Source organism: Globicephala melas, chromosome 16 (genome assembly GCF_963455315.2).
Source record: "Globicephala melas chromosome 16, mGloMel1.2, whole genome shotgun sequence".
Classification (NCBI taxonomy): domain Eukaryota; kingdom Metazoa; phylum Chordata; class Mammalia; order Artiodactyla; family Delphinidae; genus Globicephala; species Globicephala melas.
In genome coordinates, this window is record NC_083329.1 from 17392705 (window position 1) to 17420500 (window position 27796).

The 27796-nt window shown below is 38.2% G+C and overlaps 1 protein-coding gene across 5 annotated transcripts in view; it reads right to left on the bottom strand.

The window, feature by feature from the left end:
* The window catches only part of VTI1A (vesicle transport through interaction with t-SNAREs 1A), a 374916-nt gene that overhangs the window by 343704 nt on the left and 3416 nt on the right, over positions 1-27796 (bottom strand). For all 5 annotated transcript variants that reach the window (XM_030842459.3, XM_030842458.3, XM_030842451.3 and 2 more), the window contains exons 2-3: positions 22071-22129; positions 18051-18161 (exon numbers count right to left, since the gene is read on the bottom strand). In XM_030842459.3, coding sequence (XP_030698319.1) covers positions 18051-18161; positions 22071-22129 — 170 coding nt within the window. The remainder of the gene's footprint in view (positions 1-18050; positions 18162-22070; positions 22130-27796) is intronic.

Sequence of the window (27796 nt, forward strand, 5' to 3'; positions counted from 1 at the left end):
GAAGAACTCAGAAAATTTCTAACAACTTAAGAAAGATGGGAAAAACAAAACCCCATGAAGTATTTTAAACAAATAGAGCTGCTTAGGTTATAAAACTAAAGTTTGTGTTGTGATTACTTTGCTTTATATTTTAAATATAGAAGATGGTTTGCTTGGGGTATGATAAATTAAATATAAAAAATGTACTATTTTAAAGAAAAAACAATCTTAATCTTTTTTAGGAACGAGTGGACATGATTACACTCCTATTAACTAATGTCTCTGGGTCTGGTTCTGGTTGATAGGGATAGCCAAGTCCTATATTTTAATCAAGAAGAAGACAGGCATTTTACCCCAATTTAGGAAAGCTCTGCCTTGTAATGTATATTTCATAACACAGTCCAACTTGACTCTCTTCACTTACCACAGAGATTAGCTAACTGGACAACTATTTTTATTTTCTCTTAAAATATCATGAATAGACATGATATGCTTATTCATCTGTTAATTCACAAATATTTATTTAGAATTTATAGGCTCTCACATAGCACGAGAAATCACAATTCCTATTCTGAAATAGTATATAATATAGTTGGAGGAACAAGACTAAGTGGAAACAAAGCCTGGGTTCAATCCCTGGTCGAGGAATGAAGATGCCCACAAGCTGCGGCATGGCCAAAAAATAAATAAATAAATTACTATAGTTTTAAGATACATATTTAAAAAAATAAAGAATCACTAGCTCGAAAAACGATACATTACTATAGTCCTTAAAGAAGCAATACTGTAGAAACACCCCCTCTTAAAAAGTTTCTTAACTCTATCATAGTGTTTCTCAACCCAGGTGCAGAGCATTTATAAGATATATATGCCTACACAATTCCCCTTATTCTAAGGCTACTTTACCCCCTAAAAAAGTGATATTATCTCTGATATATTACTGTTTTAACAGATCCACACACATGCACTGAAGTAAGAGGAGATATAAGTGTGGTAAAATCAAGGATATGCAGTAAACAGAAGTACATGGATGTGGAAATTCAGAAACGATGGGGCCTAGGGATCAGCCACGGAGTCAAGGAGAAAAAAGGCTTGTGTGTAGGTTCGGAAATGATAGTATCTTTAACCTGATGTTTATTTCAGGGAACCTTAAGGGTTATTTATTTTGGGGGGTACATGTGGACCTGTGATATTATTTCTAATGGTTTCTGCATGCAATGACTCTAAAATCCTACTATCTTGGATTTAAAGGTGTCCGCGACTAGCTTTCGAAAGCATTTAAGCAGAAGAATATTCTTTCTCAGAATATTCTCCTAACTAGAATACCCAGTTCTCTTTCCAGCCTACCCACTGGCTTATATGAGCCTGTATAAGCCAAAATTTTAAAAAAGTGCTGCACGACACTCTGTTAGATCTTAGCACAGACATAAGTGTGGCAAAGTGTTGTAAGAAATGCTTTAACATGAAGTACGTGTGGGGCAGGGAGGGGGGGTTCATAATGTTTTCCTTAGGCTTTCTTATTAACCCCAAATATTTTGTAACAGTAAGTAGGAGGATGCTACAAGAAGATTCAGGAGATAGGAAACAACACGGAAAATAACCTGAAGAATTAGAAAAATAAATACATCTGTACAGTTGCAATTGTTGAAGTAGGAGCATGACAGAGAAAAGCTCTCAAGCGTAAATCTTCTTGCAATGGCTGCTTTCAGCCGTACATGAAACAGTAGTGATAACAGGCTAAAAAATAATAAAAACTTTGAAATAAAGTTAAAAGATACACATAACTTAAAACTAACATCTTTTTCTACACAGAAAGGTTAAACTGTGAGGTTGACATTTGCATTTGTTACGTTGTCAACACTTTCTGTCTATCGGCATGTGTACAAACAATATCTAAAGATGCCATCTGCATATTTATACCAAAGGAGCTTATGAACAGGACCTGTCAGTGTATTTTAACACCCTTCGAAAACATCAGCTTTCATCAGATATAAACATAACATGTTTAATTTATTAGTTTGGTCTTAATATAAAAAGTTGACAATCATATGTCACTATAACTATTGATAAGGCAAATAAGGACTACAGGAAAATGTCAAAAAGTTATTGAAATGCTTGCTGAAACACTACATCAAATTGTATTTATCAGCTCTTCTCTGCCAATGAATATGTCATATTTTCCTACAGATGGCTATTCCTGAAAAGATGTACCCAATGGAGCATTTCAGAAACTTCATTCTTAAAGCATCTTAATTCCCAGGTCTGAGAAATTTAAAAGGAGTCAGAACAGAGAAAAAATATATTGCAACACATGGCATTATTATGCTGCTCCACTAAAGTTAAACAGAAATTGTGCTTAAAGAACAATTCACACCTGATGTTTTGTTGGAATACTTATATGTTTTGTGTGCCCACCATGTATCATGGATGTTTCATCTGACAAAAATTTGCTTTAAAATTACAAATTCTTAAATTTAATTCAATGGGCACTTATTGAATACCTACTATGTACAGCATTCATAAACTACTTCAGAAAACTTAAAAGTGGAACACCCAGTTTTTTCTCTTGAAGATCTTATAATTTGGCTGGAGTAATAAAACATAAGTAAGTGAAAATCAGTAAGTCATTTCAGTTCTGACATGGAAACAGTGTGCACACTGGTACAGGTTAATAACGTAAATGCCAAGGCAAATGGGAAGTAAAGAAAATCTATCATGACAGAAAGATAATTAGAAAAGACTTCACAAAGGAGATGAATAATGGGCTAGGTATTGTAGAAATGGAAGACATATCAATATGAGACTAACAGGTAAAGCAAGCCCGAAGTTCCAAAGCACACCTGTTGTCCTAAACTGCATATAGAATAGTTTTAAAGCAACGTGAAAACTTTTGTTGGTCTTAAAATGCCAAGCATTCCCACTTTCAAAATTGTTAAATAACATAGCTCACACAGACAATGTGGAGGTCGACCCACGTTTCAGAGCTGAAGAAGCCAGGGCACCGTGACTCGCCCAGTGGCACTCAGCTAGTTAGTATCAGAGCTGACACCCAAAGCCAGAACTTTGATGCTTAATCCAGCGTACTTTCTACTACATCACCTGCTTCTCTTGGTTTACAGCCTATTTGAAATAAATGTAGGTTAGTTATTGAACCAAGTTTTCTTTAGACTGGATACACTGGAACTAACAGAGACTTCAGTGACTCTTTAAAGAGAAATGCTATAAAGCAGTATGATTTAGTAGCTTTAGAGTCAGATAGGTTTGATTTCAAGTCCTGGATCCAAATTATGAGACCTTGGGAAAGTGTCAGCTTTTCATAACCTTGTATGACTGAATTATAAACTGGCTATGAAGAATAAATGATATACAACATGGTAGCTGACCTATTAGAGGCCCTCAACAGTTAGTTCTCTCTCCCTCTCCCTTTAAAAGCCCTATCAGCGATCATTCTAGATTGAGGGGTTCTCAATCAGGGATACTTTTGCCTCAGTGGGGACATCTGGAATATCTGGAGACATTTTTTGATTGTCACGACTCGGGTGGAGTGGAAGTGGGCCACTGGCATTTAGTAGGTAAAGGCCAGAGATGTTGCTAAACACCCTGCAAGGCACAGGACACCTTCCTCCCACCCCCAACAAAGAATCATCAAAATTTCAACAGTACCAAGGTTGAGAAACTCTGCTCTAGACCAAAGAGGAAAACTACCCATTACCACTAGCATTCAGTGAAAAGAAAGATCATATCTTTTCTGCCCCCAAAAGCAAGCATCCTGACTTTACTAAAATATCAACATCAAGGTAGAAATGCAGCAGATCCCCAAGTTTATGACATGGAGTACAAAAATACAATTGACTTAATATTCCTTCATGTGTGAAGTCTTCTATTTGCATGTGATAGATTTGCATGCAAATCTATATTTCCAGACATATGGAACGTTTATTTCCCTAGAATCTACCTGAGGGAGGAATAATTAGCAAAAAAACCCAAACCAAAACAAAAAACCCATAAATTTGTAAATATTTATGGATTTTTTTTTTAATTGGAGGACTGAAAAATTCTTTAGGCAAATGTGAACCTAATGACATCAGTTTGTACTTTGAGATATTTCTTGGTACTACCTAGATTCCAAAAAGACATTAAAAGTATCAGGATATAGCAGGAGGGAGCAGATCACTGCGTGAGTCTCAACGAACTGGCACCCGAGGCAGTTGCTGCCTGCCAGCACCTCACCCTTCTGGTACATACCTGGTATTTTCCCTCCCTCTCTCTTATACTTTTATTTTCCCCTGCTCCTACTTTCTCTCTTTTCCTTTTCCCTGCTGTCTATGCCTCTTGTCACTTGCCAGTGACAGTTGTTTAGCCCCAGCCATGACAGAATTCAAAAGACAAAATGCCTTGATTTAATGGCAACGTTTCAATAATGCTTTCTGGGAGATGAGAATGAGAGTCACGGGCGTACTTTAACTGGCATTCTCTAGGCGCTATACCTATGTAAAAACATTTTGCGGAGATAGTATTAAGAGACCCCATATTGAAAAACATTTCTGAGGGCTCAAGAAATACAGCTGCTCATGATCTATTTACTAACGTTAAAAATACAGTTAGTATTTCTAGTTCTGCCGGGTTTAAAATCATTCCTCTTCGGAGTGAAATGTAAACTTTTATTACAAAGGGACTGTTGTAGATGATTTTGGTGTCAGAAAATGCCACAATATGGTATATGTTAACTATCAGTGCGAGCCACAGTGCCATCTATGGCCACATTCCGTTTGAATTAGAAAACATAATTTTGCTACTTTGACAGTCCCTGAACACACTAGGAAAATAGAAAGCCCTCTCAGCTATAAAATGCACTGACAAAAATCTCACCCCAAATCTATATTTCCAAACACACAGAAGCATTATTGCCTTAGAATCTACCTGAGTGGGTAACAGTCAGCTATAAAGATATAAGTTTGTGAATCTTATAATGATAACATCTTGAAATTATATACTTTCATGATGATAATTTCTCTGACTGCAGAGTCTATAGCAAAACAATATAACCATAAACCAAGACTCTTCAATCCATTCACTATGTTTAAAGAAAACCTGAGAAAGTAACTATTTTATTTTAAGAAACAGAATAGATTTTAAAGTACTAATTAAAGGGACTTCCCTGGCAGTCCAGTGGTTAAGACTGTGCTTCCACTGCAGGGGGCACAGGGTCAACCCCTACTCAGGGAACTAAGGTCCCACATGCCACACAGTGTGGCCAAAAAAAAAAAAAAAAAGCAATTAAGGCTCAGGATAGTATTTTTTTTTCTAATCTGAGTCCTTTTTGACTGCAGTTCAGAAATAGTTTAAAAGTTATTTCATAATTAAAATACCATTTGATATGATGATCATAAGATTTAAATTGATATCATAAACTATGGGTTATATTAAATTAGAAGTTCTCCAACCTGGCCACAAAAAGAACTTCAATTTTCTCCCTAAACAAGAGAAATCCTCTAGTAATCCTACTATCAAGTTGTAAGTTATTTTCCACACACCAATGCACAGCTATCATCATTTTGCACCAAGTAGATTTTCTCTCTTTCTTTCTATTCCAAATTCACTCGGCTTACTGCCAAGAGAAAATACAGACACAGGGGAGGCAAAGAGCAATTCTGCTAAGATCAATGAAGATGTTGGCCATAACAGAATCCTATTTATCTGCCACATCCACACTTCTTTTTCTCTGATTAGAGATTACTAGCAATTTCTTGACAATTCTTTTACAAAATTAAGTTACTATCAGTCTTGCAGGACATCACAGGGGGAAGGAAAAAAATATATATACATAGTTTTTTCCTACTAACTCTGGAAACAACATATATATATATAATTTCTATAATCATATTTCTGTTCTTACAAGGGAATTAATATACCTGTTTCCAAAGCAAAGTACATATTTATAAACAAAAAATTCACATAAAGATGTTCTATTGGCATTGACCTCAGGTCAGAAGTCAAAGGCACAATCTATTTAGTAGTATGAAATTAAAGGCTGAGGGTTTTTTTTTTTCTAGGCTCAAGTGAGAATTTAAAATATTTGTTTTGCCACCTAGGGAGAAAAATTATTCATGCTAGGGCACCTGTTTCCCCCAAATAATGGCTATCATGGTACCTAACTTTAAACCAAAAAGAAATTAATTTTTAAAGTCATTTAATGCAAAAGACATGTGGGTAACTGTCACTGTAAAATACTGGCTTTTGCCAAGTTAAAAAAAAAAGTTTTTAAAAGAATAGCATTGAAGATTTGGGAGAAAAAGAATGAAAGCAAGTTAAATGGCACTGCAACTTAAATGAAAGAAAGAGCTTCATTGTTTTAAATGCTTCATTAAATATAAAGCAAGCACATTACCCAGCATGTGTAATCTTTCAATCACTTCTAATCACAAAGGAGATAAAGGCCAAGCTCCTCAACTTTACCGGCAAGGCTTCGCCGAGCTCTCAGGCTCATCAAGGGCTGATGCCCAATTCGCAGCCCAGACCAATTAAATCACAACGTCTGGGAGTGGACGCTAGGCGGAGGAGTCCTTAAAGACCCCCAGGTGATTCTAACGTGTAGCAAAGTTGGAGAACTAAGACTCTAGTCCCACATGTTAAACCTGGAGGATATCAAACACTCTAGGCCTCCCCTTCCTCCCTTCCACGATGCTACCCTCCTCCGCTCCCCACTTTGTTTATGTTATGCTTTCAACGTGAGGAGACCCTGCTTCTCTCAAATTCCCTCACCCTTCAAGTCTCAGTGTGGGTCTTCCTTCCTACTGGGTGCTTTCCCTCACAACCCCACTTCATTCCTACACAAACACCTGGGTTGGATGTCCCTCCCTGAAAGTGTGCCCCTTCACATACTCTCCCGTCAGAATCTCCATCATTTCACTTACCTGAGTAAGACAATTATTGACTATGAGCCCCTTGAAGAATATGTCTTATTCATCTTTTGCTCTCTTGCACAATGCCTGATGCATGGTAAGTACTAAATATATGTAAGTTGTTTTTAGTAATCTATACCAAAACAACAACAAACTATTGAAAACCACTAAAATTAAAAAGAATGAAGTGAATAGAAAGAAGAGCAGCTTGAAAGTTCTCTTCCACAGCTTCCTTGTTTGTTCTTTAGTTTGAAATTAATTTTAATAGTATTTGTTTTTATTAGTGAGAATTTGATTTAAATCATTTCAGCTTCCACCATATAATTTCTAGCTGTGTATTACACTGCCTTGTATATTTGGGGCATATTATAAACCAAATTCTCAGTGTATGACAATATTTGAAACTTTTTAATTATAAAGCTATTTGGCTGTTGTCTTTAGGTATGCTAAAGTAAGTTCTTTGTTGATATTAATGACAATATTTAACAGATACTACAGAATCTTCCCCCTTCTCCTTCTCAATACTGGTATGTTAGGCCAGTGCCATAACAATGCAAAGACAGTGACTTCTAATAGTTTCTGGGAAATGTCAGTTATTAGAAATTAGGGAAGGGATGGGAAGCAAATTCAAAGTAAATAATTCAACATGTATTTTGAACTCTAAATGAAAAACTCAGTACAAATAACTCTAATTAGTAATATGATACATATAATAAAATGATATAAAACAATGTAGAGTATCATAATTCTTCTATGTTTAATTCTGACTACTACCACAAGGTCAAGGAGAAACTTGCTTGCATAGATTAATTTCTAAGACATCTTTTACAAAATAAAATGTGCTAGAATATAAAAGCAATCCAACGCAGAAGGTCATATCTGAGAATAAGATGGAAGATTTCATGCTTCAATCCTTTGTGCAAGCGCCTGCAGTTCGCCTTGAAGCACTGAGAAGGCAGATTTAGGATACTGAGGGGCTATTCTGACTTGGAGATACTTTAACCTCTAAACTCTTTAATTCTAGGATTACTACTTGTGCACAGCAAAGCCGCTGACTATAAATCAGGGCAGTTCTCAAAGTATTTATACATTTATTATCTTACTTGGCCCTCATATTTCCCCATTAGGTAGGCAGAATTGATAAGACGATCCAAATGTGCAGATCCAGAAACTGAAGCCCAGAAGGAATATGCCGCGTCTGAGGTCTCGGGTCTACACTCCTTGGGCTTTTCTCACTATTTCACACTTCCCCTCTTGACAAAGTGGTCCATGACCAAATTTAGCTTCATACAATTTTAGAAAAATATGATATAGACCATTTCTAACCAATGTCTAATAATACATGTATGATTTTTTTTTTTTTTTTTTTTTTTGCGGTACGCGGGTCTCTCACTGTTGTGGCCTCTCCCGTTTCGGAGCCCAGGCTCCGGACGTGCAGGCCCAGCGGCCATGGCTCACGGGCCCAGCCGCTCCGCGGCATGTGGGATCTTCCCGGACCGGGGCACGAACCCGTGTCCCCTGCATTGGCAGGCAGACTCTCAACCACTGCGCCACCAGGGAAGCCCTGTATGATATTTTTTTAAGGGTAAATAAAGCCATCAAATAAGGACCCTGGATCAAACAGCATTTGAAATGGGTAGCGCGGAACCACGTTCCTTAAAAAAAAGTAGAAAAATTTAAACTTCATTGAAGCTAAAAAGAAATCTGCAAGGTTCTAACAATGGAGATTGTTTTCTCCTTTCTAAGCTTCACCATAAAAATTACATATTGCAGGTTTCCCTGGTGGCGCAGTGGTTGAGAGTCCACCTGCCGATGCAGGGGACACGGGTTCGTGCCCGGGTCCGGGAAGATCCCACATGCCGCGGAGTGGCTAGGCCCGTGAGCCATGGCCGCTGGGCCTGTGCGTCCAGAGCCTGTGCTCCGCAACGGGAGAGGCCACAACAGTGGGAGGCCCGCGTACAGCAAAAAAAAAAAAAAAAAAAAAAATTACATATCACCATAAATAAGACAACCCTAGTCTTACTTCAGTTGAAATTTATTTGTAGACTAGGTTTATATAAAAAATCAAAATAAGAAAGCAATGAAACAAAAAATGTCAGTCATTTAATATGCAAAGTGGCAATGTTTCAGTAGGAAAGTCAAAGTATGTCAGGTAAAAAAAAACTCAGACAAGATTAACAAAGGGCACCCTTGTTTTAAAGTACAGAATACACTCTTTAAGAAACTCATTTCATTTCTGTAATTAAACATTTCACACCAAGACCAATACCATGCAGTGTGACTTTCCAAACCATAAAATCTAACAGTCTTTCTCCATTTTAAGAATGCAATTACAAGTCAAATTCTTTATAACCAATAACAGAAATCACCATTTTCACAGTAGATTTCCAAGTCCAAGACAGTGATAACTTGTTTTAAACAATACTTAACAGAACCAAATGGAGAAAATTGGTAAGTCTCCTCAGAATCTTCTGTGATGGCGCTTGACCCACAGAAGCTTTTGTGAATTTGCAAAGGCACGAGGCGCCTCAAGAACTAATAAAGTGTGATGAGGATGAAGTCCCATTTCTCGATGTGTCCCAATGTGGCCACACTTAAGCGCTTATTTCAGAGGCATTTCCAGCAAAGGCTTTTAATCCATGATCTGATGAACTTCTTAAAAGAAAAGCCAGAAGACGAATTTGACTCCACATATGTTCTTGGTTTTATTCTTAAATATGAATTTTCCATTTGGGAGAACTAAAGGACAGAAAGTTAAACAAAACAAGCCAGAAAGAGGCTATCTGTGTGCATGGTCCATGTCCTGGTAGGTTTCCAAGGACCTGAAATCAAGAGAAAAGTCTCTGGCAAAATCTATTCTAGCCCCATTTTAACTTCTTGTACAGGAAAGCTTAAACTAGTTGACACAGCAAAACTCTTCAACCACTACTACACAGCTGAAAAACCTTCACCCTAGAGACCTGATCGGGCTCCGTCTTCATCACAAGCAGCTCAATGCTCCTAAAAGCTATGAGCTAAGTCAAAAGTGCCTAATCCATTTTAAGTTTTGTTCTGAACCTCACAAATGTGGAACTGGATGAAAGACAATAAGAATGGCATAAAGAGCAATGGAAGATTCATGAAAGAAAGAAATGAGAAGGCAAAGTCAGAACCATGATGTGTCATTCCCAGTTGCTCACTTACTTCAGCAAAGCAAAGCACAAAACTGACATGCTTTATTCTAATATGTTTTAACCCTAGGGCCTAAGTATGAAATCCCTAGCTAAGTCAGTGGTATTAAAATAGTTCAATTTTGAGTTTCAAGATTCCTAGAACATAAGCTTTAAGAGGGCAGTGAACGTGCAGGCATCTGTGCTACGGTCTTGAGGCCTTCAGCTGCCCTAGCAACATCACAGCATCACTGTCACCCACTTTAAAGTTTGGCATTTACCAGGAAGTGCATGGCAAGTGCTTTGATAAAAGACATTTTATTTAAAAATCAATTAGCTACTTTTCTTTCCAAGGACTAGTATACCCTACGTGAAAAAAGAGCATGGCCCGAAGGCAAAATAAAACAAGTAAAAGGCTTATCTTTTAAACTACATAGTACTTTTCCCAGGGAAATTCAACAGGGGTGCCGCAAATCTTGATAACAGTCTCTGACCATGTATTTGCAGAATATCAGACTATTTTTGAGCATGGGACAGTTTACAAGCAGCCAGTAAAAAGTTTCCTATTCATGAGCAAACAATTTTACATTAAAACAGAGTTGGCTTTTTGACTATGGCAATTAGTTTCTTCATGTTCCAAACACCAAATAACATTTTCCCGTTAATTTTTAAACCAATGTGGCTTTAACTTAAAATAAACTGTACATCAAAAGAATGGAAAATAAACAGCCAAGAACACAATTTGACGAATTGGATTTATTTCGTTTATTTATCTAAACAGGGACCACTGGATCTCTTTAATAGGCTGACAGTTGCATTGGGCTGGTAAATAAAACATTCAACAGTGTCTTCAGCCAATATAGAAATGCAAATCCCATCAGAAATATTTTATTCATGAAGCAGTAATTTCAGTTACTACCAGTTCTTTTTTAAAAAATGGCGCTCTGCAAATAAACAGTGCCATCTAGTGACTAACAATGAAGCCAAATTTATCACCAGTTTATAGTTAAATCTTTCAAAAATCTTACCTGTTTTTATCTTTCCTCTTTATTTCCTAGGTAAGATCAAAGTGGCTAGGCAAAACAAACAAACAGAAAAGTTGATAATAATTTGTTAAGTCATTTAAGAAGGATTATAAGCAGCACAACTACATTAAAACCAATAAGCTTTATAATTTTTTTGTTTGTTTGTTTTAAAGCAATTTAGCACCGCTTCCAGAAAACATACACTTCATCTGCTTAGAAAACTCAAGCCATAGAAATAACATAAAGTCATAACAAAAATTTGCTCCTTCTACCATAAAATGACACTAAAACTTTAATTCCAATGATTAAAAAAATTAGTATCAATAGACAGAAAAAATCTTCCAATAAAATTGTAGTATCTTATCAGGAAACTGACACCAATTAAAAAAAATGTACACACACAAGAATGTGTGAGTGCACACACAGAGATATATCCATACCAGTATACACTTCAACTTTGCCAGTAACTACAGTGGACATGAAAGTTATTTTTGCAGGTCACAAAGCTCTACAGGAGGTAAAGACAATGGTCTGAAGCCCAAAGCAGTCATCATAAAAGCAGTCACTTTGGAAGAAAGTGTCAGAGTTTCCAAAGGGAAGAAGATCTATTAAGGCCAACATCAAATTCAGTACATAAGACCAATGATAAAATATTTAATACATACTACTGTTCCATTCAAGAATACATGGTGGGGAGAAGGGTCAAGAACATGAACCTTTAACAGCATCCTGAATTAGGAGACCAGGGTGACACGAAAGCACAGATCAGCCCCAGAAGGCATCACTACAGCTGATAACAGACTTTGAATCCATTTCCTGTGTCAGCCTTTGAAATTACTGGGCTCTGTGAGTAGAAGATTTACCAAGGTCAAAGCCTGGAATGAGAATCCTACAAACAAAGAAGGCCAACTGCATGATGATTTCTAACAATTTCACCTATCGAGGCCTTAGGAAACAACATCCTCAGAAAATAACTGCAAACAAGTAAAATCATGTATGTACATGTACAGTATCACTTTCTCCCTTAAAGGGAACATAGTCACATCCAGATAACTAACATATTCTTCAGTTTCTGATTACGAAATTTTGAGAATGTAAAATGAGATCAATTTTAGACCAGATATGAGAGCCATGTATATCTACTAGCCTTACCAACATGAATATATCTTCCCTGGAAAAGTATCTTAGACAAAGAAATCTCAGTTGTATTTAATTCTAGAATTGTGAAATCCCCCATAATGACAGATCATAACAGTATCTTTTTCATATAATTATGGGTTAAAAGAGTGATGTACATAAAGTACTTACCTCTGGTCTGCCTATGATTTTTAGCTCTTATTTAACATTTTGATACAGAGAAGATCATAGAAAGAACAACAAAGATGATCTGATAAATCACAGTAAAAACATATCTCCAAGGAATATTTTAATTAGAGCTATAATATTGTTGATAACCTTTGATGTGATAATCTGTCTTCTGAGAAATGACCCTGATGAAATAATCCTGTTCTAATATGTTCATTGCAGCACAATAAATTATGGAGGGGATAAATGGAAATACATTAGTATTTAACAAAAGATGAACTAATATCACTGATTGAAATATTATGCACCCATTAAAATGATTAAGAATTTATAGAAATGGAAAGTACCAATGTTAGAACCTTGTAAATATGGATCGAGTAGCACCATTACTATGCAAAATAAAACAACAAATTATACAAAAGAGAGGGGAAGGGAAGATTAGAAGGAAATAAATAAAAATGTAAAATATGAATCCTTTGAGGTAATAGGGCTAAGGTGATTTTCTTTCTTCTTTCTACTCTTATTTATTTCCAGAATATTCTATAGTAAGCAGGTATTATTTTTACAGAGACTCCAACGACAAATGTAATTTTTTAATGGAAATCATATTAATTAAGTGCAGAGTGGAGGAAGATTTTGCTGGAATGATTCTGTCCAGTCTGGCTTTCTTATTTCTTTCTAGAATGTACTTATGCTCCTGCAAGAGGGACAGCTGATGTCATAATTACAACATATTACCACTGACATGATCCAAATTTCTAAAACATGTTTTCATGGTTTTCTACAGCTTCCACAGAACAGAAGTAAAATATCTCAAGAAGTCACAAGAACAGGAAAGATACACAGAAGCATCAAGTTTTTGACCTTCCAACAAAAGTCATAATTTAAAAGGGTTCATCGCTCTCATTTATGCTTCTTTACTCTATCTTAGACTTAAAAAAATAGAATACAGCTACTGGCTTCAGTCATAAACTCGGATACTCAAGTTGTCCATTCACCTGTTAAAAGAGCGAGTGTAGGTAGCAGCAGCGAAAGCTTCAAGCTGTTCCACAACATCCTTTGAACCCTGACCTAAGGGACCAACTCCGATAGTCCGCAGGAAGTTGGGTTTCCAGGACCATTCAGCCTCACTGCTGAGACTGTCAACAGAAGTGCCATTCTCTGATGTAGATAGCTCTGCACTAGGAGCTGGTCTAACAATCACATCACACAGCCTGCCAAACAGGAAAAGGAGAGCATTCGGGCACCACTGACCTGGGATAGAAGTAAACTTGAGACTGGGGCTAAAAAGCTCTACTGCTAATCCTCCACCCTAAGTCCTGTAGTCTATGTATACATCTTAAAGGAAGTTCAGCTTTGTTACAAAAAAAAAAAAAAAAAATGCAACTATACAAGTCAGCCACAAGATGGCGCAAGCATCATAGTATTACAACATCAGATGCAAAAGACATTCATCATTCGACACACCACGTCCTCATGACTTAGGGAATCTTATCCTGGTACATCACTTATTTGTCCCTTTCTTTTTCTACTTACTGAGACTTGGTCAAATACTTTATACAACGTTTGTTTTTTGTTGTTGTTTGTACAAGTTTAGGGGTTTTTGTTTGCTTGATTTTATTTTCTTAAGAAGCAAACAATAATCTTAAACTTGAAAAAATCCTCAACTACATTTTTCCTCCTTTTAGCTGGTTCATTTTCCTGGACATGACCATGTCCTAGCTAACCTCATACCAATACTGAAGGGAGAAATTACAAGAATGGCTTAAATACATGAATTCTAATTTTTACATTGTTTTCAAACATACAAAGGAGCTATTAAATTGATTTTTATGAAAATGTGAAGTTGAGGGTAGGGAGTTGCAAAGGATCATGGAGAGAACATCAGAATGTGTGTTTAAGTTATTTGATTCTGGTCCTTGCTCTAAACAGCAGTGTGACTTTAAGGTAAGACATTTGGTCCCCCTGTTCCTCCATTTCCTCATCTCAAAAATGTGACTGGATTTGAACTTCTCTGGACCTAATATTCCTATTACTCTGAGACTGTAAGAATCCAAAATGAACAATATGAGGCTATAAGAGGCCAAAAATCAAGAAAAATGGAATTAGGCAAGTGAACAGAATCATCAGGGGTAGCAAGAGTGTAAAAGGGAACATAGCGGTGTCTGCTGATTTCCCTTACCTTCCCACAACTATGACTGCAAATTATAACCCATATTTTAAAATCTTATAAGTATGTATTTATTCAGCTACAGATTAAATTCTATGATAGGTCATTGTAAAGAGCAGACTATTATTCTTTTTTCATTCTCAGATGTACACAATTATTCACTAAGGATTAATAAACATTAAACTCTTCTGAACTTTCATGCCAGTAATGACAAAGTAACTGATACAAGACCAACCCTCCCTCTCTAAACAACTATAACAATGGACAAAATGTGTGAAGCAATCATTTTAAAAAACTGGACAATAGGCAGTGTAGGACTGAAATCCTGTGAGGAGAGAACACTTGAAATGAACCCTACAATCACCATGGCTCTCAGCCGCAGGCACTGATCAGATTCCAGCACAGGGGGTGGAGCCCAAATGGAGCCTAACATGTCTCTAAGCTTAGGAGGTAGATACTGGAGGTGGGGACTGCCGAGATGGATGAAACTTAGCAGAGTAATGGAGAGAAGGAGCTCCAGAAATCTATAAAGGGGTCCTGTTAAGTCTTTGGCTGAAAATGAATTTGCGTATGTAGAGGTAAGAGGTGTAACAGAGGACATTTATTGGGGAGCCATGGGTGGAATGGAGATTCTGGAGGTCACCCAAAGCAGGGAGATACAATTCTGACCAAACAGAGGGTGGAATATTCACTGTTCACTATTCAATATTCACTATTCCAGTCATTCAAATGGAATCCAAGAAAGACAAACCTCAAAAGTCAGGCTACTCTAGACATGTCCCAACAAAGTTAACAATAAGCCTTGAAAGGATCTGTTAGTAAATTATCTGCTTGTCCAAATAAAGGCCAACATTCTCTAAAACAGGCACTATCAACAGAGGTGACTTGCCCAGAGACAAGAACTGGTTCTTGGGAGGATGAAGAATTTTAAATATTACAAAGATGCATGGCCCTCCAAAGGGCCACAGAACATGAACAGATGTACAGACACACAGTATATTCATGGTACTAAAATTTCCCGGGGAAGAGAGGAGCAATTAGGGAAAAAAAAGTCTAAAAAAGTTCCTTAGTGGAGTGCCAATGAAAAAAAGATTGAGAGGCACTACTCCAAAGGAAACCAACAAATTCTAGGCTTTTAACAATTCAGCAGGCAATAGAACTCTAGGATTTTGTGGAACAGTGTGACATATTCAGATCAGTGTGCTAGAAAGGTATTTCCAGAGTGGAGTGGAGGGTGGTTTAGGTTGGGAGAAGAATGGAAGGAGGCAACGCTACTACAATCATCCAGACTGAGAAACATGAAGGCTTCGAGTAGTGCAGATGAAAGCAGGAGCCATTTAAGTGACAGGATTGTTACCTCTCAGTGACCAACTGGATGCACAAGAGGATGAAGAGGGAAAAATTAAAACATCACTCTGAAGTGACTAGTACTTGTCAAGTTTAAGTGTTGGTGTTTAAAGGACTCTGGGGTAGCAGTGCCCAGTAAGTAGTAAGAAATATGAATTTAGAGCTGTAGGGAGTTCTGAGTGAGAAATGCAAGAGAATTATAGCTGTGGTATTGAAGCCGCAGGAGCGGATGATAACACGAGGAGTAGGACAGTGGGGTAAGTGGAGAAGAAGTCCGAAGAAACCAGGCATCTGAGGGACAGGCACAGGAGGAGGAAGAGGGGCCAAGAAAAGAAAGCAAGCAGACAATGGGGTTGAAGAAAAAAGTACTGAGTTGTCCTCTACGTTTCCCCATTGGCATAGATGTTCCCGCAAAGTCTTAATATTACAAAGGGAATAAGAGAACTTCTTCATTTGCAATAAACATTGCAATTGAAGGACCAACTGAAGATTGAAGGACCAATCTCTACTATTTTTTCCTGGGATTCAATACTTTGAGGTATGGTATATGATTATAAGAAATTATCAAATGTCTTTAAGAAGATATTCTTCATTCCATTAAAAGACAACAGAATTATATATAAAAAGACAATAAGAATCAAAAGAGAATTACATAAATATTTCCTACATTCTATTCGAATGCCTCACGTGATAAGGTAAGGTAAAGTGGACAAAGCTGTGAAACAAGAAGCAAAGGACCACTCACCGCTCAACACCCTACAATTGCTTCTCATCAAGCGAGAGTAGAGGCCAAGGTCTTCACCATGCCTGCAATGCCCTTAGAGGTCTTTCCTCTGCCCCCCCTTCTGTAACCACAGGCACCCCTCTCTCCCACTTGGGCACAGAGAACAAACACCCTAGCAAAATGGGCACAGAGAACACCCTAGCAAACAGCCACACCGCCCTGCTGGTCACTGTCTGTCCATTTACTCATCTTCTTTATAGCATTTATCACTCCCTGAAATTACGACAGATGTATTCACTTGTTTCTTGTCTTCCCCATTAGAATATAAATTCCACGAGAGCAAGAACTTTCTCTCTCTTAGTCACGGCTCTTTTCCAGCACCTAGGACACTGCCTGATACGTTACAGGGCTCAAGAAGGACTTGTTGAATGAAATCCATAATCAAGCTGGACCTCTTGGTTCTATGACATGTAAAATGGGGATAGTAATCCGCATCTGCTCTGTCTACCCTTCCTACAGTGAAATGAATAATGCGTGTTAAAGCACTTTATAAACTGTGAGTCCCGTACAACAGAAGGTGGTGGTGGTGGTGGTGAAGGACGTTTCCTGACACAGCAGAAGACAGCTGCGGCAGCAAATAGATGAACACATGAATTTTTTAATGAAAACCTGGAGACTAATGTTTAGCTCCTAGCTGCTGTTTCCATTTTTCTTTATAATAGAAAATATATCTGAGAAATGCTTATCCAAATACATGATACCTAAAGGACTCTATTCTTCAGGAATGTAATTCTTTTTTTTTTTTGGCAGTACGTGGGCCTCTCACTGTTGTGGCCTCTCGCGTTGCAGAGCACAGGCTCTGGACGCGCAGGCTCAGCGGCCATGGCTCACAGGCCCAGCTGCTCCGCGGCACGTGGGATCTTCCCGGACCGGGGCACGAACCCATGACCCCTGCATCGGCAGGTGGACTCTCAACCACTGTGCCACCAGGGAAGCCCTAAATGTATCTTTTTAAGACTCTAATAATAAAGGCTATGAAGCCTATCCCAGAAAAAACATAGAAACACACATCTAAAAATACTGATATAATTTCAGGACATTCACGAGCCCCTGAAGTCCATCCATGAACACTGCAGTTTAAAGACTGCAAACTCTGAAAAGGCCCAAAATTGGATTTCAAAATCCTAATAAATGCTAAATACCAATAAATACTATCTAAACTCAAAAAAACACATGATTTGGATCTATTTTGTGAGTCAGGAATCCAACATACCTTCAAGTCCATCATTAGCCAGCTCTACAAGCATTTTTAGATCCCCAAGTCTTTGGCACAAGCTCCCAAAGACGGTGCACTTCATGCTGACTGAGGCGTGTGGGGGCAACAATAAAAACGACATGAAAACCAGTGTGAAGACCAGTAAGTACAACAAAGGGTGCAATCTGACTCACAAAATCTGTCTCAAGTTTTCCCATTTCTTGCTTGTAGCTTCTCATCCTGTTGCTGTACATCCCTCGACTTTGGGGAGGTATCTCTCGGACTTCCAAATCCATCTGTTCCAACTGGAAGGGTGAGAGAAAAACATGACTTAAACCATATGCTTACTCTTCATGTGACTAGACATTTCGAGCTGAAAGGATTTAATTCCAATTCCTCAGTTTACAACTTGAGGAACCAGACCCAGGGAGCTAACTGCCTGTGGTCAATTGAACACTGGGACTATTTTTGTGCTCCATGTTTGTTAAGGTCAACAAATAGGTACTGAGTGCTTGCCAAGGGACATATAGAGTGCCAAAGTGTTTACTCTGTCAAGCATTTTTTAAAACTGTGTGCATTAAGCCAAACATCCTCAATGATAATGATCTGACTATCCGTGGAGTATCCTATCATTCCACCCAACCGGGTCTGGTCTTCTGACCCCAAACCACCAGAACTATGCCAAGATAAACCAAACCATTATTTCTACAATTATTCTATGAAATGTCAGTCCAGTCTTAGTCATTTGGTGAAAATTCTCCTGGAAAGTCTTTTCTGATTAGGAAAATCCCATGGCAACCAATATGGGATCTTGAACTCCAGCCTTATACTTTTTAATCATGTTGATATGGAGTTAAATGGATACAGTAACGTAAAATTACACAGCTCACTGAAATCAGAGCAGGGCACTTTATAACAACCTGTCGTGATGTAACACTTTGCATACAACACATGAGCATTTAACGGGAGGCAATACAGAAATAGTATGATGGTTAAGAACACAGGCTTTCAAGTCAGACGCCTGCGTTCACAGTTCACATCATAGGCTACACTGCTTACTAGTCATGCAACCTTGGACAGGCTTCTTAACTTCTCTGGGTCTTACTCTTTCCATTTCTAAAAACAGTACGTCTTTTGTAGGGCAGTTATGAAGATTAAACAGGGTAATTCCTATAATGTGCTTAAGACAGTGTCTTACTTGGTAAACACTAGATTAATGAGAATAATAGGAGTGATGATTACTGATGATGAAGAAGAAATACAGCAAGCATGATACAAGGTATCAGCTGTAGTTTATACTTGGCATTAAAAAATAAAAACCAACAACTACAAATTGGCTCAGGCCATGTCTAATAAACTCACAACCGAAAATGTTGTCAGATATTTTGCCTTTTAAAGCAAATAATCCTAATAAATTATTTCCATGAACACTATACACTTGGCACTAATAAAACTCTTACTTGTCCAGTGTCAGTCTGAGTAACAACAGTAGAACTCAGATAAACCAAAACACCATGTTTCAATTCACAGGCCTTAATTTTTATTAAAAAAAAAAGATTGTTTTAATTACCCTTGATTTATGCAGTAACCATTTAAATTATTGACATGTCTCAAAGTAAATGTGAAGCACCAATAAGTTAGTTACTCAGCAAGGCAATTACTTAGAGCACTTCTCTGAGATCGTCATTATGTACTTAGTTCTAATAAGGTTGAGCAGGATCATCCAGACAAATGACTGCAAAGTACATGTAAGAGAAAATCCGAGCGTTAACTGCATTTTTGTTTCAGGCGTTTTACAAGGACACTTAAAACTAACCAAAAGTAGGTAAGAAAGAAAAAAAGGAAACACACAACAAGCACTTTAAATGAAACCAGAAATAAGGCTAATATGCACTAGTTTCACGTTGTCACAACATTCATGTGACCAATGTCAAGTGGTAATTATGAGACATGCAGTGTCCAAGAGATTAATGCAAACTGTTCAGCAGAAATACAACTCCTCCTAATAAGTAAAATCATAATGAAGTTCTTCTCCCAGCATCCTCATCAAAAGGACAGTATATAATGATCAGTATCCTTAATAAGGATGTCCTCAGAATTAAGTAAATCAGCTGCCTGATCATTTTAAACAAACAGAAACATATCTAAGACAAAACTCTACGTTAGTAACAAACGGAGATGACCATGTAAGCTCCATGGGGGTATAACTCAGTTTTTCTTGGTACAGTGACATCTTGCTTATCAGGAAACCAGCTTTCTAACATCATCAAGTAAATCAACGTCTCCAAAAGAAGGCAAACCAATGAACCAAAACACAGGTTTTCATGGCAAACAAAACAAACAAAAACAAAAACACCCGCTACTGAGAACTCAACAAGATAAGAAGTTAACTCAACATCCAAAGAATTGATCTGTTGTATCACTTATGGTAAAGCCTGCCAACCTGAAGGAAGAAGCGTCCTGGTTGGCAGCTATGGTATATAAAAGGCCAGTCTTTTCACGTGAAGGCCAGGAAGCATGAGAGAAACAGCTGACTATAAAAAGGAGAGAAAGGAAACAGAAAAGTATTGGGGATAAAAAAAAAAAAAAAAAGAAAACTTCCAAAAGAGAGGCAAACATGAGAAGCTGAGGAGTTAGAACAAAGCTGCCCCTGCAGAGATAGTGAGATGAGAAGTAGATCTTACAGGGTGAGGAGAGCGTAGGCGTTCCGACAGCTAGAAAAGAAGCAGAGACAGGCAAGATGGAGCATCAGCTCTGCAACTCGCCTCCTTTGCATTCACAGACACGAAGGAAAGGTCTGCGGTGTGATGGGAGGCTACTGCCGCCTATTCCTCAGACCCTGCAAAGCAGCAGCCCCGGGTGTATGGTCCCGTTAACAAATGTTACCCAGGCAAATAAGCCTGGGAAGTGCTGCCCCTTAGGGTCCCTTCCTAGAGACCTGTCGTGCCTCGTAGCCTACTTTAGGGTCTAAGAAGGTTCTATAGAAAAATAATAACCAAAAAAAGACCCAGAATTGGAGAATTCTGTTTAAGCTACAGTTTCCCGAACTTGTTTGAACAGGCAACACCAGTTAACAGAAACACGTTTTGGGAAACTGTTGTAAGTTTATCAGTTAGAACGCCAAGTAGTACCCTTCAGTGTGTAGAAAAGCAGCATGCTCATTTAGGGCCACAATGCAGCAACAAATTGAATCATACTTGCAACACCTGGCTTTGAAACCAAAAATTAGGGCACAATATATTTTAATACTTTTTGCTCCTTGATTTGAGAAGCTAGCTAGAGCTCTGGGTTTAGCATGTCTAAGTACAAATCCTTACTTCACCACTTACTGGGTGTGGGACTTCAGATAAGTTACTCGATCTTCCTAAGCCTCAGTTTCCCCATCTACAAAATGGGGGTAATGACACTCCTCTGCGGGTCTCTCACGCTTCTACATGCCTTGCTGGGCATGCCAAGAATGCAAGGTCCTGACCACTGATTCCCAGGCAGGGAACAATGTTGGGGTAAGAAACAATGTGTCCCTCGGGGCAAAGAGCAGGCTTACTTACAGGCTGTTGTAAAGCAGTATGTTCCCCAGGCTCCATGCTCCTCTCCTATAAGATAATCTGCTGTATGTGCAGGCACTCTTCTAGGCAAACATGCATCAGCCCTGTGGGAACTGGGCCTCAGGGAACTGACGCAAGCCTGCTGCAACTTCGGTGGCTGCTTTTGCTGTGACTAATAAAAGCCTTTGGTCTCTGACCTAGGAATCTCATGTCTTCTGTCAGCATCCATGAGATTGTGGCAGGCTCACTTATTGGTGAGCAAGCAGGGGAAAATCTCGATCCTTAACAATTTTTACAAATAGGTACAAATAGTACCTATCTCACAGGCTTTTGGTGAAAATTAAAATTAAAAAGCAAGTAATACGCTTAACCCAGTGTCTAGTACCCAGGATGCCTTTAACAAGTGTTAGCTAGTTATAACCATTACGAAAAGTATTATGAAGGAATAAAAATTCGAGGTGGACATTTAATGAATCACCTTTACTAAGAAGAATAAAATCCCAAGAAGTGATTAAATTCTCTTCCATCTAAAAACTGATGAATTCTGAATCATGAACTGCTAATCAGTAATGTTTCACATTTCTACAATGAATAAAAGAGACTTAGAGGAAGGCATCAGATTAAACGGCTCTGGGTGTGTTTTAAATATGTTACCAAGTCTACACATACCAGTTCTTTTGCTTCTTCGAGCTGTTTCTCCACATTTGCAACCACCTGCTTCTTCTCATCTGAAACAAATAATAACATCAAGGAATTGCTAAGGATACAGATAAATTTAGTATTTAAAAACTTCTATTTTTATGTACCTTTTTTCCTTTCTGGTCAGAGTAGAGAATTACCATTATCAGTCAAACGGCCATATCATTCTTTAGTGGGTTAGGAACTACTACAAGCCACTGATTCTAGGCTATCTGGAAATACATAATCCTATGGAGCACTGAATTAAGAGACGCCATAACATTTTTAAGAGAAACCAAAAATTATTTTGGCCTTTAGAAGAGACTGTGCCAACAACAGCAGATTTAGTGGTGGCATGAGGAGTCCGCAAAGTCATGACTTTAATAAATTGGGAATAGTGGATTTATGAATACAATTTAAAAGTCACATATAACAACAATTCTTCAAACTGGACAAGTTCTTACAATCCTTTAAAAAAAATTATGCTTTCATTAAGAGTTGAGTGTAATGGAAGAAATATTTGAAGTCAGAAGTACTGATTCTAACCCCAAAGCCATTACCTCATGGTTATGGGATCCTGGGTAAGAAAGAGTTTCTACTGAGACTCAGTCTAAACTGTCTAAAATGGAAATTTAAAGCATCTACTGGATTCTTTTTAGCTCAAATAAGCTGATGCAAGAGAATTTACTTTTAATTTGTGAAGTGCTAAGTGTCTGTATGTGATTTTTTTCAAACTCAACCACAATCAAGTTATAACTCAACTATAATTCCTCATTCTGGGAGAGACATGTTCTAGCAGATACTTTCAGAAAAATTTTCCCTACTCCCATTCCAAATCAATCAGCCCATTTATTTAGAAATGGCACCTGAGTTTTGTGCTAACCTAATTTATTGACCATTTATATTTTTGTCTACCTAACACCCTTCTCTTCTCAGGCAATAAGCCTCACTCTTTCAAGGCTCTCCTCTTCACCAAGTAGGTCAATGGGAGATACTATGTCCTTCTATGACCCTGCCTCTCTGGTCAAAGTGACTTGCCAAAGGATGGCCTTCTCTTTCCAGCTGGACTAATACTAGTAGCTCAATCCCTCTGGCTACATTGGTCTGGGGGGTGAGGGTGGGATGCGTATAGGATCCAATCAGACTAATCAAAGTCCTGTAGTAACAGGAAAGTCTTTTCCTCTCTCTTGGTAGAGTTATGACAGTGTGAGTCTAGAAGCTGTTGGCATCCACTGCTCTAGCTACAAGGAGCAAGCCAATTTCCAGTGGTTGAGAATGAAAGCCTACATTTACAAAGAAGCAAAGCTGATAGATAGATAGATACATAGAAAGACAGATAAAGATGAAATAGATTTTGTTAGTTAGCTTCTTGTTCCAGATAACTCTGGAACAGGTTTTACTTGACTTTATCATGGTTTGGTTTTTTGAAACAACACATTTCTTTTTCTTTATTTAAGTTGGCTTTCTGTGACTTGAAACCCAATGACTAATACAACAGACTAGAAAAGTCAGGAAGCTTGAATGGGTACAATACCTAGCAGCTGACTAACTTTTCAGAAGGATAGTTAATACCAAGTGGGGAATCTTTAATAGAAGTTATTATTTTACTAGAATAATAACTAGGTTCTGATAACCTCAACTCCTTCCCTTTGATCAGCACCCCCCTCCAAACTAGGGGGTAGCTATCACAGAAAGTGTTTTGTGTGTACTCTAAGAATTTCTCCCTAAGAAAAGTGCCCATTAAGAATTAAAATTCAGCTTGATTTTCCCTCTTTGAGAAAGTTAAGCCTACATACGGCCAGATTAAAAATTTAGTATACGACCCCAAATTTATATGCTTCTGGTACATGTCAATCCATCTAACATCTCCACAAATTATAGTAGAACCACACTGTATTTTTGAAATAGTGCAGAATATGAAACAAGACAAGCCTATCCTGGACCAAACCTTTACCTCTAACCCTGATATATTTCCAGGACTCCAGATCTTTAATCTCTATGCTTCTGCCCATCTCCACTGTGACTACCTGGCAAACTGCTATTCAAAACTCTCTTCAGAAATCACTACCTCTTTGAAGCTTTTTCTAACCCAACAGAAGAATTAACTACTCACTCTTGCAGAAAATCCCTAGAACCCTTACCTAATCCTCATGATTTATCTCTCACTTACAGGTCTGATTTATCTTCTACCTTGGAGGCCCTGGGAAGACAGGAACCATGTCTTAGTCCTAAAATTTAGCACTGAGCCTGGCACATAATCAGTTCTCGAAAACTGATGGTAAACTGAATAAATAGTGTAGTCAGTGCAAGACTTTATAAAAGAAGCTATGCTACCAACCACCCTGGTTTCCCTTTTTCCCTGCCTGACCCCTTCCCCCACTTAATCTTTCTAAAATGTGGCTCTGATTGGATCACTTGAGCCTAACAGTCAAGGCCCTCCACATTCCAGACCCAAGAGACCTTTCCAACTTTATTTCCAACTACTAGCTCTCTCGTATGTGCTCTGCATACTAACCAGACAGACTATCCTTTACTACCCAAGCACATCTACCCCCCTCCCCACAACTCTAAGCCGTTGTTCAAGCTACCATTTAGGTTCTTTGGTTGAATAGAACAGATCTGATTCTGGCTAACCTAAGCCAAAAAGGGAATTTATTAGAGTAATTCAGGGTGGATCACAGAATCAATGGAAAAGATGAGTTCCCAAGCTCAGGGAAGACAGTACCCAGGGTGGCTCAGGAAACCAAGGGAGCAGGAAGTCACCGACAGTCTCTGCAGAAGGAGAGTTAAAATTCCAATTCCTGGCAAAAATTCACTGAATGTCCTCGCTTGGGTAAAGTGTTCACCTCTTGACCTGGACAGGGCATGGCAGCCTGTCAGTTCCACCAAGACTGGGTTTAGGGAGTTCCTCAACGGAAAATTGAGGCGCTGCTCTCATAAGATAGAATGGGGGATTCGGGGCCTTCCGAAACAACAGAAACCCATTGCTTGCAACTCTTACACTCTTTCCCTGTTTTTGTCGGCTAAATCCCGCCATCCTTCCAGGTGACCTCCTGGAACATGATCTTATCTCCTCTGAATTCCTAGACCTGTGTCCTCTGCCCTAGCATCCCTGATGATCATTAGAAATTGGTTCCTGTAGTTTTCCCTTCAGCCTCATTTCCAGCTCCTTGAAGGCAGGGACCACTCTTGACACATTTGTCATAATTTTGTATTTAGCATAGAGAGCTGTACACAGTAGGTGCTCACTAAGTGTTTACTGAATGAATCAGTCTTAGCATTCAGCAACACATTTGTTATTCACAGAGAAACAGAAAAAGAAAAATTGTATCAGTGAGGACTGGGGCAAATCTTCCCACTTAGAATGGCAAGTTTCCCTTTATGAATAAAATAATGTTAAAACAAAGCCATTCTAGAATGATCCTTGTGATAAAGGACTAGAGTTGGGGATTCCATGGAGAAATGACTGGTGATTCTAGGACTGGTGTAGGAAAAATACAAGATGATCCTACAGTACCTCATAATATCAGAAAGTATGAAAGTGTTAAAAAGGGGGAAAAAAGCCCCACAATGATGGGAGTATAGCAAAAGGACACAAAAGCCAGCTGGAAGGGCTTCCAATGGTCAAAGCTGGCATAATGTGAGCAACAAAATAAAGTGGTATTAGAATATAACATGAAGTATTTAATAAACGAGTCCATGGATATAAATGACTGAATTAATAAGTGGAGGAGAATAGACAAATCTTTCCTGTATAGAAGAATTCCAAATAATTTACCTAAATACTCAGCCTTCAAGGAGGTGGAGCACGACTCCCTACTCCTTAAGTGTCAGCTGTGCCTATGGTTTCCTTCCAAACAGTATGGAAAGGAGGAAAAGAGTAACTTTATAGTGGAGAAACCTGACAAATAATACCTCAGCCAGGTGATCAAAGTTAACATCAGGAGTGCTAAGTTACCTTACAGTGTGTACTCCTGATGTGATGTGATGTGATGAAAATGGTGCTTAACCTCCGTGGTCCTCCTCTCAAAAACCTATAACCCGAGTCTGATGATGAGAAAAACATCAGGCCAATTCCAACTGAGGAACATTCTATAAAATATCTGATCAGTACTCCTCTAAACTGTAAAGTCATCAAAAATAAGGAAAGGGCTGTGAAACTGTCACAACTAAGAGGAACCTGAGGAGCCATGACTACTAAATGTTCCGTAATACCCTGAATTGGGTCCTAGAATAGTAAAAGGACATTAGGTAAAAAACTAAGGAAATCTGAATAAAGTATGGACTTCAGTTAATAATAAGTATCAATATGGGTTCACTGGCTGCAACAAATGTATCATATTAATGTAAGATGTTAACAATAGAGGAAACTGGGCATGGAGTATATAAGGATTCTCTGTATTATCTTTGTGATTTTCCTGTAAATCTAAACCTGTTCTAAAATTAAAAGTTTTTTTTTTTAATCAATGAAGTTATTACTTAGGTTGAGTGTGGGTATGTGTGCGTGTGTGTATATGCGTAACTCAAGTCCTACCCACTCTACTTCAGCTCACTCTGTACCTGAGTTCCTGAATTAGTTCTGGAACCATCTCTTCAACTCTAATTTTATAGAACAATAGAAATGTAATGCATGCAAGTCACATAACGTAATTTAAAATTTTCTAGTAGCCACATTTCAAAAAGTAAAAAGGAACAAGAGAAATTCATTTTAATATATACATTTTTTTAGTTTTAATAATATTTAACTCAATATATCCAAAACACTATCATTTCACTATGTGGCAACAACCGCATTTCAAGCACTCAGTAGCTACACATCAACATTACAGCTCCAGAGCCACATACGTTTTAAGCAAACCACAGTGTTCATAAATAAAAGCAGATTTTTCTGAATCCTCTGATTACAACCACTTTGCAAAGGCAAGAGAGAATCATGGAACAATGCTATGGCTTCTTCCATACATGGCCATGTCTAGATGGTGTCCAAAAGCCTTCAGGGCTTGGCATAACCAATCAGTTAGACTGAAGCATTTCCTTCCAGAAAGGACACCTGTCTTGCCCCACCACTTCCAGTTCTCTCCCTGACTCTCTCTTTGATATCCTGAATTCAAAGCCCCATTCCACGTGCACATCCCCAAGTCCCTAATCACTCATCTCCCCGCAAATGTAGGTGTTCATCAAGAGAGATTCACCCAACTCTAGCACAGAAAGGAAGCAAAATTGAGGTCCAAGGTTCCTTTAAGAGTTCAACTAACATCACAAAGTCTGAGAAGCTGGGTCCTGACTAACCCTACAGCTGTTGTCTTCACCAGCAGCAGTATCACTAGTGGCTAATTTATCATGTACTTTCTCTGGGGAGAAAAAAAAGTGTGATAGGGTGTTATATGCTTTGTTTCATTTGATTTTTACAACACTGTAAGGTTGAAACTATTATCCCCTACCCCCGATTTTCCAGGTAGAGGAGACAGGCTTAGGCTAGGCAACTTGCTCAAGACTGCACATCTAGTAAAGCAGAGCTGGGATTCTAAACAGATCTGATGCCATGTGTGAACTGTAATCAATTTGCCATAATGCCTTTCTTGGTATTTCTGACTATATCTACAAAATGATAGGCTTCACAACAGACCATTTATCTCTCTGTTCATGGTGAGGTAAGCAACTAATTGCAAAGGAACATTTTGTTTAAGATCCTTCAGGAAGCCTGCCTGAGTAACAGA